Source organism: Dermacentor albipictus, chromosome 7 (assembly GCF_038994185.2).
Source record: "Dermacentor albipictus isolate Rhodes 1998 colony chromosome 7, USDA_Dalb.pri_finalv2, whole genome shotgun sequence".
NCBI classification, from domain to species: Eukaryota; Metazoa; Arthropoda; class Arachnida; order Ixodida; family Ixodidae; genus Dermacentor; species Dermacentor albipictus.
Genome location: NC_091827.1, coordinates 101187152 through 101199931, shown reverse-complemented (window position 1 = coordinate 101199931; position 12780 = coordinate 101187152). Strand labels below are relative to the sequence as shown.

Genomic DNA, 12780 nt, shown 5'->3' with positions numbered 1-12780 from the left:
CCCTTTTTCCAGAGTATTACTGGTGTATTTCCCTAATGTCGGGTATAATCTGCTCCTGTGCTCTGTGATGGAAGACAGATTTGATACTATAAAGAGTTGTCTTAAAGTCACAAGATATGACCCATTTCTGTGCCGGCTTTCGGTGACAGGGTTCATAGCGACATGGATGGCTCCAAGTTCTGCCGCCGTAGATGTAGCCATGGGCGACGCTCTCAATTTAACAGTAATGTCTTTAGCTAGAACAACGAAAGCTGCCGTTGTGCCGGTAGGTGATGTTCAAAACCGACAGTATTTATTTATTTATTTATTTATTTATTTATTTAGCATATAGTGCCGGTCTTAGTACTAGGCGTTGGGCAGGACTAGGTATAAAACGATACAAGGATAAGAGAAACAATACCTGGATGCGAAAATTTCGCGTGAACAGCGTCGTAACGCTGCGTATGACAGCATTCGGCAATGCTCAAAAGAAAGTGAACATATAATAACGCAGCTAAATTATCTAAAACAAGAGTGGGATATATATATGTATATACATATAAAGGGGGGTTCGCTGCCGGTGTATACGATGACGGTGTGCACTCTTGATGAGGGCTAATCACTCGTGAAACGCCCACTTGAAGTCTCTCGGCTGGTGGAGAAGCTCATTGTTACAAGGGGATCCATGACAGATGACGAATCTCCCCTCTGAGGGTGTCGACAGCAACGTCTCTCTGGATAACCTGGTCTCTCGCGATGACAACCACTGCTGGTGTTGAGGTGCACGGAGGCAGCCCCAGACAAGTGCGTAGTGCTTGATCGTCTATGGTCTCCAGAGCGCGAATGTTGGTTTCGCATGTATTTAACAAAACTGGTGGACTAACTCAAGAGTCTCAGGAACAGCGTCCTGTACAGATGCAGCATAGAATGCACTGGTTTACCGGGGGTTTTCCCGCAGATAAATTTAAAGGCCTGATCAATGGCAGATAACTTCTTCAGATAGACGCAGAGAGGGCACAAGCGGTTTCGGTCAATAATGACACCCACAAAGCGATGCATCTGAACACAGGATACAGGTTCACCAATAATTGAAACAGGATCAAATTACATTTGTTCGTGTGTCTGCGTGAAAACTTTTATTAAAATGAGATCTGGAGGCTCGACTTAAGCCAAGGCGGGCCGCTGCCACGTTGGCACTGTCCGGCCAAGCCCGTCAGCGACACCATGGGCCCTCTGGACGGCCCTTAGTTGGTCTTGAAACAATGGGCTTTGAATCCTTTTTTCCCACTCTGTCCATTCTTCAGCGAGGTTAGGGAGATTCGCGGGACCCCCCTCCAGCATGTCTGATTCCAATGATGTCATTACAATCGTTGCAGTCCATCCTAATCTCCTTTTCTGGATGCATTTTATTAATGTGGTACAGCGTGGGATATGTGCCTGTTTGCAATAAGCGCAGTGACACTGCCTGAGCCCCGTTCTGTTCTAAATGGGGCAATGGAAATTCCCTGCGTCCTAAATTATAATGTTTATTATTGTCGTTGTAAGTTATGAAATGATCTCTAGATTTCCTGGCTTGACGGTGAACGGCTTGGTTGTGACTGTCACGGTTAGCAAGTCCTCGTTCCAGGCCATGAGAAACCACATTGAGGTTTACCCGAGCCTCGTGCACTTTCCCGATATGCGCAGGAAACCATCGGATTTCAGTTCTCATAGTCCCATTGTTTTCAAAATGTTTAGCTGCAACTCCAGCTACTTGGCGTTTGTCAAAACAATTTATAGCGCATTTCGATTCACTGTAAATGCAGTCCCACTTATTGCTCCTGATGGCTAGAGCAATTGCGCTTGTTCCGCCACCATGGGGTCCTTGGTAAAAATAGTGATAGCGTCTTGCACCTTCCCCTGATAATTTGATACAATTGGCGTATATGCTTCTTTACCTTTCATCCAGGCAGCATCAACTATAGCTGCCACTTGGTTCTGCTGCTCTGTTTCCTGCAAGAGTGGTTTAGCTCTTGCCTTTCTCCTTTCTCCTTATTCTGGATGCATGTTTCTGGAGAGACGGTTGGTTCTGATCTTATTCGTAACTTCAGTCCTCAATTCTACATCAGCCTCTATTAGGCGCCTTGATTTATTCGGTTCTACACCTGTTTCCTCTAATATGTTCCTTTCAGCTCGTGTTTTCGTCAAGCTTTCGTGTGGCACTAGCTGTTGGGCCTCCGTGTTTGTCGGTTGCAGCGTTACTGGGTATACCTAGGGCTACTTTAACAAGCTTCCTGAGCATTACATGAAGTTCGTTAAGTTCTGCCTGCTTCCATTTGAATACTCCAGCCACATAAATGAAGCGACAGTAAGCGAAACCGTGTATTAGGCCGAAGGTGCGGTCTTCTCCTAAGCCTCTGTGTCTATTGGTAATTTTCCTTAGTAACCTAATGAATTTATCTGTTTTATTCGAGATATGTTGTATTGTTCTATAGTGAGCATTGTTTCCGTCTATGTGATACCCAATAATCTTGATTTTTTTCAACTACCCTGATTGCGGATCCTTCATGAGTGTGCAAGCACATTCTTGGCTCATCTTCTGGAACCTATCCTCTTTGTTTACGACATTTTCTGCGATGTTTAATGACCAAGAGTTCTTATTTGGATGCCGAGTATTTCAACCTCATGTCTTTCAGTGTGTTCTCTATACGATATAAAGTTTCCTGTAATCTGGTCTCTGTCTGTCCTACATTACCATTGGCACTCCATATGGTTACGTCGTCGGCATATATCACATAATGTATACCCTCAATTTTCTCCAGATTTCTTGCAACCGCGGACATTGCTGAATTGAATAGCATGGGTGACAGCACAGCACCTTGTGGAGTGCCCCCATTTCCCAAATCAGATCGTCGGTGGCCAGTGATTGAACTCTGGCGTAGTTTGTAGAGTTCGCGTGGCGGTCGAATTGCCGGTTCCTCATTTCGAGTGTCGTCTCGATGCTGGTGGCCTCACGGAGAAACTCGTCGATGGCCTTCGGTGGGCTTCGTATCACTCCGGCGAAAAGTTCCTCCTTCACACCACGCATGAGCAGGCAGACTTTCTTCTCTTCAGACATTTCCGGGTCGGCGTGGCAGAAAGGCTCATCTCCTCCATGAAGATCCCTACGGTCTCATTAGGCAGCTGCACTCAGGTTTCTAGTAGAGTTAGGGCTCGTTCGCGGCGTATAACGCTTGCGAACGTATGCAGGAAGCCGCTTCGGAACAGGTTCGTGTCCTTAAGGTGGCTTTTCGGTTCTCGAACCACGTCCTGGTGGCGTCTTACAATGTGAAAAAAACATGTCACAGTTTGTCCGCGCTGTTCCAGCTGTTAGATAAAGCGACCCTCTTATACGTCTCAAGCCAGCTTTCCGAGTCTTCGAATGTTGAACTGCGGAACATTGGATGCTCCTTCGGCGGCTGCGGCACTATGAGAGACGCTGGGGCTGCCACAGTGGTTGACTTGGCGATGATTTTTTATGCCATCTCAGGCAAACGTCCGTGCTCTGGGGGCAGTCCTTGCAGATACCTCGCTGGTTCTTGACGACGTTTGTGTTCTCTTCCGCGTTCGGGCTTGGGTCACAGCTTTGTGAGGGCATCCGGTACATGAACGCAAACACCTCCACCAGATGTCACGTAGTAGTGATGGCAAAGCACACATTATCAATACTGTGAAAGACGAAACTAACTTTTATTGGGCGAACCTGTGCCCACAAAAACAGGCGGCCCGTAAAGCACAATAGCGGTCAACAGAGTCGGCGATCATCGAAAATCTCATCTGCCGGCCGAACGCGTCGGCTTTTATACACGAGTCATCGAAGGTTCCAGAGTAATCGGTGGTGCCCGTGTGCCTTCAAGAAAGTTCTACGCCATTCGCCTCGCGCAAACATAAGAACTGATTACACAGGTTCGGTGACAACAGACAGCGGATGGAACTATCGATAACATTTGAGAAACTTCTGACATACGCAAGTGTGTCCTGCGCTTTGCAATAACATTTGTTAGGTGGTGAAAAGCGGGCACCCGAAAATGATAAAGAAGTGCACGTGTGAATACATTGCACTATGTAATAGTCACTGAAGAAGTGAGGAATGGATTCTCGACAAGCCTATGTCGTTAACATTGGAAACAGAAAATGCGAGTGGTCGAACAGAAGCTTTGCTGCCGCAGAGGTAAGATCCCAGAACGCCCCCACGCCGCGTGTGGTCGTCCACTAGTTATTTTAACTATTACAGCACGGCAACAGCTTGCACCCGCGAGCACCTCTTCCTGTTGCGTTGTTACAAAAGATACGGTGAAGTATTTTTTTTTATACCCTTGAGGATAAAGTTTGAAATCACGTGATGTTTGTACCACTCCTGCCTGGGCTTCCAAATGGAAGCCGGCAGTATTCTGAAATAATAATATTAGTAATAATAACTACCGTGCCGGATGTCTTTTGATCCACATCAATGACTTAGCTTTAAAGTGAGTTAACCCGCCGTGGTTGCTCAGTGACGACCAGCGTCGAGCAATCCGCCTGGCCGTTGAGGCCGTGGAGACTCACCGTCCTCAACGCGCGGGTACTGCTTCGTCCTCCTCCCCTACCTACGTGTAGGTTAAGAGGCGGGCACCCCAGCTCGGTGGAACAATAAAGTTTTCAATCAATCAGTGACTATGGCGTTGGGCTGCTGAGCACGAGGTCGCGGGATCGAATCCCGTCCACGGCGGCCGCATTTCGATGGGGGCGAAATGCGAAAACACCCGTGTACTTAGATTTAGGTGCACGTTAAAGATCACCAGGTGGTCAAAATTTCCGAAGTCCTCCACTACGGCGTGCCTCATAATCAGAAAGTGGTTTTGGCGCGTGAAACCCCATATTTTTTTTGTGAGTTACGCTTGCGTAGAAGTGCACAACTGTCCGGTGGTTTCTTCTCAAAGCCAACCTCGAATCATGTATCCATAATGGTAAACATTACAGTAGGATTGCCACCATGCTTAAAAGATGTACGCGTACCTCGCCTTCATTAAATTGTTTTGTCAGGACACAATCTAAAGGCTTGCGTCCTGCACCCCACCACTGTGCGGGTGGGCTTTTTGCCTGTCCAGCACTGCGCATTGAATTAGGACGCACTGAATGAGGCACCTCTAGATTATGGGTTTCTTAAACGCTGTTCAAGGAGAACGCTGGGGCAAAACAATTGCCAGAAATTCTAGCAAAGTTATAAATCGGCCTGGAGCCAACATTCCCCTCCTCCTCGCGACCAAATGCTTGACGTCTGGACTTATTTGGAGCAAGGAGAACCCACAAGAGCTACGTCTTGACGACGATTGAGACATCAAAATAAAAGAAACGTGAGAACGCGGAATGTTTCGCTAGGAGCTTTTCTGTTGTTTTTGTATATGTAAAAAAACATTTGTAAAACATGTAACGACAACAACATATCTAATTTTACAATATATAAAGGAACTTGTTGGATTTTACGTGCCAGACAAAGAGACGGCTTCACAGAGAAGACAGGAGAAATGCAGATAAGTTAACAAAAAGCGCAAATCCGGTTTGCCACCCTCACTAGGGAGGGGTGGGAAGGGGACGTAAAGAGATAGGAAGAAACACAGTGAGAAAGGGAGCGCAGACACACAATGGCAGCTGGTCACTACCACCGCTTCCTATCACCACACAGTAGCAGCTGTAGCACTACAAAGCACTAGTGCCACTCGTGGCACAGCCACTCGGGCTAATTCGTTGACCTTAAACAGTATAACATTGCCTTCGTCGCCTTCAGCTGCGATCACTTGTGGGGTCGGCATTCTAGAATAATGTCCTCTGTTAACAGTTCTTGATGAAACTTTTACGTGCCAAAACCAGGGTATGATTAGGACATGCGCCGTAGTGGAGAACTCCGGAATGATTTTGACCATGTTGGCTTCTCTAACGTGCTACCGGTGCACGGATCGCCGACGTTTTTGTATTTCACCCCCACCGATACCCGACCGCCGTAGCTGGGATTGGATCCCGTGCCCTCGGGCTTTGCGGTGGTACATCAAAGCCACTACGCAACCACAGCGGGTACCATATGTAGCGCCAGAGTTTCTCATGGGCTAGTTCCTCATTTGTTACTCAGGTTGAACCTCCGCACTTAACGAAACACAAGCACATAATAAGGAGACAGCATGTCAAGGACTCCTACTACTGATCACTGATACCAATGGCTTATGAAAATGCACGAAAACTAGAGTTCTTCATGACAAATTGCGTGTAATTGGTTAGTTGTAATCAATTGCATTTTTGGTAGCATTGTAATTGATCAATCACATTGATGCTCGGTACTACTAACGGTAAGTTGATTACTTTTTGGTAACCAGTCACTTTGCTGACAGGACAAACAACTGGAGACGCAGCTTCCAGTAGAACGGCCGCGGTCGTTCCACGCAACCGCCTCGCGTATTCGCAGGCAAATCGCGGAGCTCATTATTTATTTACTCATGTTATTGCTGCGCCAATTGTTGGCTTACAAATTAACCATCGCTCCTACGGCTCAACAGCAAAGGCCGCTTCGCACGTCGATGCAGAAAATTGCCTACAGACTATTTTTTTCATCTTTTCAATGGCCATGTCAGGAGCGCGTCCTCCGAGCTCCATCATCAATGAAGTGCTGCACTTCGTTAAGGACCCAGACGCCAACTCCGCCGCATTGAATAACCACAGCACCGTCCTTCTTTTCTGCAAGCATATACAGTGCTCACTGTATCTGCTGATGGATCCATAAGAAAATGAATGGTGATGACTGATGAAAATTTCATGAAGAAACTGTTAGTGCAGATAAACACCGCGTAAAGTGCTGCAGAAGACGCAGTGAAAGTGCAAGGCCCTATCGTTCTATTTACTCCATTTGTGGAATTTTCAAAAAAGCTCAGGGGAAACAAAGATAGAAGTATTATATTACTATTCAGTATTTCGTCAATTACTTTCGTGAGACAGTCATTAACTAGGGACGTGTGTTGGTCACGTGCGTCGATCACGTGTGTTGGCTCCGCAGAATTTCATGCTTTATTGTGTTTATTAAAAGTACATAGTAATACAACTGGGCTTTTATATTTCATGCCTGTCTTCCTTAAACTCACAACACTACTTTTCTTGCCCGTACCAGAACAGATTTTCAATGAATGTTTAATAGTCTTGCAGAAGTGTTTAGTAAAAGTTATCGAAATGCAACTGGTAGTCTTGCTTGTCTTTCTTTCTTTATTTGGTAGCGTTTGTCACACATCGACACGTAACAAGAAAAAGTAACCAATTACAATTACAGTTTAAGCGTATCCAGCAGCCAATTATCGTTGCTTTATTCGACCGTGAATGTACATCTATAATTATCGGACAATCACTGTTATTCATAAGGGAATGCAAGGAATATCGCCTTGACATTAAAATCTGTGGCCACTTCCAGACACCCAAAATTAGGGAACGTTGTTGGCAGGCAGAGTAATAAGCTGCTGTTAATCTCTGTACATTCAGTATCACGAGAGAAGTAAAAGTAAACGGCGCTTGTCTGTATGAAAGAATGCGAGTAAGTGGGCTCACTTAGTAATTAGGGCACACTTACCAAATAAGGTCTACTGGTTTATTTCTCGCTAAATTTCGACACAAGCAAATGCCTTAGGACAGTCATTTCTATATATCGTCTCCCGGTAGTCCTATTTTGTTCAATAGACTGAAGCATACTCGTTGTCTCTGGCATAGCCGTAGAAATGAGCAAATATTTTGCTGCTTCCGGCATAATCGGTCCTGAGCAATTTTTTTCCTTCTCATAAGCGGATCCCGAAAAGTAGTTGTTTCGTATTGCAATATTTTCCATACAATGAAAACGCGCACCGACGCGCCGCGAATTTCCTTACGGTAAAAGGCAGCAGATGGTTTGAGGAAACAAACGCATGAGCTGATCAGGCCACGCGCGCTCTTTATTCCAGGTTAAAATCGGGTACACTTGCGTATGCAGGAAGCAACGGACATATGGTCCCCGTTCTGCTTTCATCCGGCGTGAGCGACTCTGAACACGTGTCCACGCTTTGCTCCGCAGATGTTTCATTCGTCAGAAGCTCGTATTTTTCATCAAGCACAAACTCTTCGATGCGCGCAGCAACCTGTTCGGAGCATTCCCGCTGCAACCAGTGCCCAGCTTTCCTATAGTAAAGCACATACGATGTCGTAAGCCATTCTCGGTTGAATCTCGCAATGGGATGGGTGAGGAATGCGTCCTTTTGTCCCCAAAGAATAAGCGTGGTTACGTTGATCTTGCGGTATTGCAGCTTGTGCAGTCCTTCGCTCTCGTTCACAGCACGATAATAGTTGAGGGCCCCCGTCAGGGCGCCTGTGAAAAAGAGACCAGAAAAACAGAATTAAATATCATACACTTGTGGAATGGAAACGTGTGCTTAGAATACTTTTTTCTACGTTTCCTGGCACTGATAGACGCAACAACGCCGGAATTGTGCTTCTTTATTGGGGTTAGCATTATTTGCCTACTTCAGCCGTTTTTGGCATATGGCATTACATACTGTAGTGAAGAGTAACTCCTGGACGTAGGCAGCTGGATTACCAACAACATGTGCCGCAGAGGCTCAAATTTAGAGACTGTGCTCGGTAATTTCCTTTATAATTGGTGGACGTGCTGGGTCCCTTCAAATCTACCATTCTGAAACCCCGCACTCGCACAGTACCTTCCACCATGTCACACTCCGACAAGCCGACACTCTCGTCATTGCCCATTCCCTGCGCTTGCACTATTCGCCAGCAGGATCCTACCATCTTCATCGGGACGGACGACAATGACGTTAAAGCTTGGCTTGCGTCCTATGAGCGGGTAAGCCTCGTAACAAAAAGAACGACTCGTCCGAGCTACTGAACGTCGCTTTTTATCTCGCGGGTAAGGACAATCTCTGGTTCAAGAACCATGAGTAGGATTTCCTAAAGAGGTCTACGTTCAAGACAGCATTCGCAGAAGTATTTCCCATCCCGCCGTGTGCAAACTACGAGCCTAGCAGCGTTTGCGCACACGCGAACAGGACATGGGCGAAACACTCACTACTTACAGAGAACGGTGCCGATCTGTGTAAACGTGTCAACACTATTATGTCGGAAGCGGACCGAATTAAGCCCATCGTCAAAGGAATTGGTGATGATGACTTCCTAACACTACTGGCCAAGAACCCGAACAGGGTTGCCGACTTTTTTACCCTCTGTCAGAGCTACGACGAGCTACGCAAGCAGCGAGTTTTCACGGGACTTCCTCCTAGAAGCGATGCATCCATCTCCAGCCTCGTAATTGGTTCCAACCAAGCGTCACTGGTCATGCAGTTCAAGGTCCTAGTCAGCGAAGAAGTCGCGCGACCACTGTCCTTCACACCCTTTACCTAGGTGCATGTTGTCATCCACTCAGCGCAACGTAATTCAAGGGCAAGTCGATGACGCACTGCCAGTTGCTCCCTAGTAGACGCTTGTGGCCGCTCCGGCCACTCATGCTGCGGTAGCTGCCAGGCGACGCCAAGAGACGACACCACCTTTTCATCAGTCCGTGCGCGGCTCTACTCCACCTGTCTCCTTGGTGGGCCGGCCTGTTAGCAGGCCGCGGAACGCGCATGAAAGTCGGCCTATATGTTTTGCATGTAGGTAGCCTAGACACGTCGCAAGGCTCTGTTGCCTTATGCTAAAACCGACAATGATTTACGGGTACTCGTTAGCCGATCGAGTCCAATGCACACTATACTTCATCAGACCCACCGCCAGTTAGTAGTAAGACTTATTGTCCTCGCTTCGACCATCGCCGCTTGCCTTTGCCGCGTCTCCTGTTGTTCTCGCTGTTGTGTAGGTGGCCCGTATCTAACGTCGATGGAACCTAGACGAGCAGTTCCCGAGACAAGAACTTTTTAAGTGCCCCAGTGCTCGTTCCATGCCTGCTAATGTTGCGAAAGTGTCACTATAGTCGCTCTTGTTGAATCCGGCGCAGCTGTTTCCGTCATGGATGCCAGATTTTGCTCATCACTTCGAAACGTCGTGACGCCTCTTTCTGGATTATCACGCCGGACTGCAAGTGCTTAACCCACCAAACAAACCACAGCATGTACAGCCCATGTGATGATTGAATACGTTATGTACCCTATAGCGTCTGAGGTTCTGCCATCGTGCTCCCACGTCAATATTCTAGGAGGAGATATTATATCTTGACACAATGCTGTAATGGACTGCGCTCACGCTAAGGTTGAATCACCCATCTCAGTGACTTCTCCTTCATCGATCCTCCTTCTCCCGCTGAACTTGTCGTCAAGGGAGCCAATACAACCGCCGTCAGCTAATACACCGCAGTGCTCGTGAACACTCGTAACAGTCTCATGTGGTGCTATCTCCGATGGAACGGTCTTCTTCGAGTCCTCGACCTCTTGGTTCCCGGAAAAGCACTTCCTCGGTTTTTTGCTACTCTTGACCTCCCAGCCGGCCCTGCACAAAGCCCGTTTATAAAGCGCTTTCACCCCACTCAAATTGCTTCGCCATGAATGCTCTGTCCGCATCAAGACCACCTGTTCTATGCAGATTATCTCCGTCGCTGACGAAGAGTCCTCTGCGGCCCTCCAGCCCATCCATTGCCGAGCATCCGACACCTTCGCAGCGGTCCCAGCTTCTTACCATTCTGCAGCACTTCCGAATTTCTTTCAACTTGGCAAAAGGATTCTTAACCTTCACATCAGTAGTCGAGCTCCACATCAACAGTGGCTCCCATTCACCACTGCGCCATCGTCCATATCGCGTACCCTCTATGGAACGCTGCGTCATTGCAGACCAAGTCAAGACATGCTTTATTGAGGCGTGATTACACCTTCACATATCTCATAGGTTTCTACCACGGTACCTGCCACAAAGAAAGACGGCTCCATGCGCTCCTGTGTAGATTTTCGACGCTGAAACGAGATCACGCTGAAGAGAGAGAGAGAAGGGAAGACGGAAAGGCAGGGAGGTTAACCAGACTGAGTCCAGTTTGCTACCCTACACGTGGGGAGGGGAATGGGGAGTGAAAGAGGAAGAGAGAGAACCCAGTGTAGGATGTCTATAGTCGGGCACTCAAGTCTGTTGACTTCAGGTAGCGAAAAAGCGCTCTAACTGCTTTCTGGGCCAATGAACAAGGTGCCGAGTTATTTTCTTCATTTCGCTAGCGGTCAGGCTACCGGCAGGTCCTGCTGGCGGAGGCCGATCACATAAATACTACTTTCGTTATGCCAGATGGCCTACATGAGTTCACCCTCATGCCTTTAGGACTTTTCAACGCACCTGCTACATTTGAAGGCATGATGGATAAGGTTCGGTGCGCCTTTCAGCATATATATATATATATATATATATATATATATATATATATATATATATATATATATATATATATATATATATATATATATATATATATATACATATATATATATATATATATATATATATATATATATATATATACAGCAAAAGCTCGTTAATTCGAACCGCAAGGGGAAGCCGCTTCAGTTCGAATTAACGAAAGTTCGAACTAACGAAAGTGAAGGAGGGCAACAGTACACTGCGATTTCGAAGCAGTAGGGCATGTCAGAAATTTGGCGTGTCAGAAAGTGGCACACGCCATCTTCAAGTCGAAGCTCTGGGTCCGACTGTGCCACACCACCGATGTCCACCGAAACGAACGTTAGCCGAGGCTTAACACCATCACAATGAATCGCGACGGCCGATACCTCCGAAGCTGAAAACAGAGGTGCACAACCGATGAAGACTGCCGAGACAAAGACGCTGAACATGTGAAGGTGGCGAAGGCCCTGATTCATTGGTTCTTGATTGCAAGCGCAGCTGCGACGTACTTGATTCGCTGTGTTTTGGAGCTTACCGTGCCATCCCCGCGCATTAGCAGCTGTACAAGATTTGCAAAGACTCTGAGATTCGCAACGGGCAAGAAGACTCGGAGGTTACGTAGAACGGAGAGGCGGCAGCCGCCACTGCCTTCTGGCTGACCCCGCGTCGGTTAGTTTTTTTCCGATTTTGCCTTCTCTCACCGTTCTCTCCGTTTCGGAGAGAACGGAGAGCCTTGTGTGTAGGCAGTAGGCGCGTTTCTCTGGCCGTGTGCCAGGCGAGCGTAGTTCGAATTATCCGTGAGGGAACCTTGTCGCGTTCGAGTTAACGGACTTTTGTATACATAGACTTCTGTGGAGCTTGGCCGGACCAAATCGTACAGTTCGAATTAACGAGCTTTCACTGTGTATATATATATATATATATATATATATATATATATATATATATATATATATATATATATATGTGTGTGTGTGTGTATATATATAGGTTTTTTTTCAACGTGCAGCACGCAGGACCCGACGTCCTGCGTATATATATATACAGATGAAGAAGATGAAGGAGTACAATAATGCTCACACAATTTCCCCCGCGCGTGAAAGCGGCCAACCTGGCCGCTGCATACGCTGGATATGGAGGGAAACGCCGTATGAAAAGATTTAAACGCGAAACATGCACAACCTCTGTGGCACGGAAGCAACCATCCAAAGGCGGAACAACTGGAGTGATAGGATAGTTACCTGGCGAACTCTGTTCCAGAATAATGTAGGGCCCGATAAAACGGGACTGAAATTTCTCGCACAACCCAGCAGCGCGAACTGGGGTCCACAGTAACACTTCGTCTCCAGGGTGGAAGGAAACAACACGGTGATATGCATCATAGCGAATTTTGCGGTCTTGTTGACTGGTGTCGGGGTTGAGGCGGGC

The 12780-nt window shown here is 47.0% G+C and overlaps 1 protein-coding gene across 4 annotated transcripts in view; it reads right to left on the bottom strand.

The window, feature by feature from the left end:
• Positions 1 to 7874: 7874 nt before the first annotated feature.
• LOC135917203 (epoxide hydrolase 4-like) overlaps positions 7875 to 12780 on the bottom strand; it is a 105534-nt gene continuing 100628 nt past the window's right edge. For 2 of the 4 annotated variants that reach the window (XM_070521398.1, XM_070521397.1), the window contains exon 6: positions 7875 to 8341. In XM_070521398.1, coding sequence (XP_070377499.1) covers positions 7932 to 8341 — 410 coding nt within the window. In that variant the 3' untranslated portion in view covers positions 7875 to 7931. The remainder of the gene's footprint in view (positions 8342 to 12780) is intronic. The other 2 variants (XM_065450721.1, XM_065450722.1) reach the window with 2 other exon arrangements.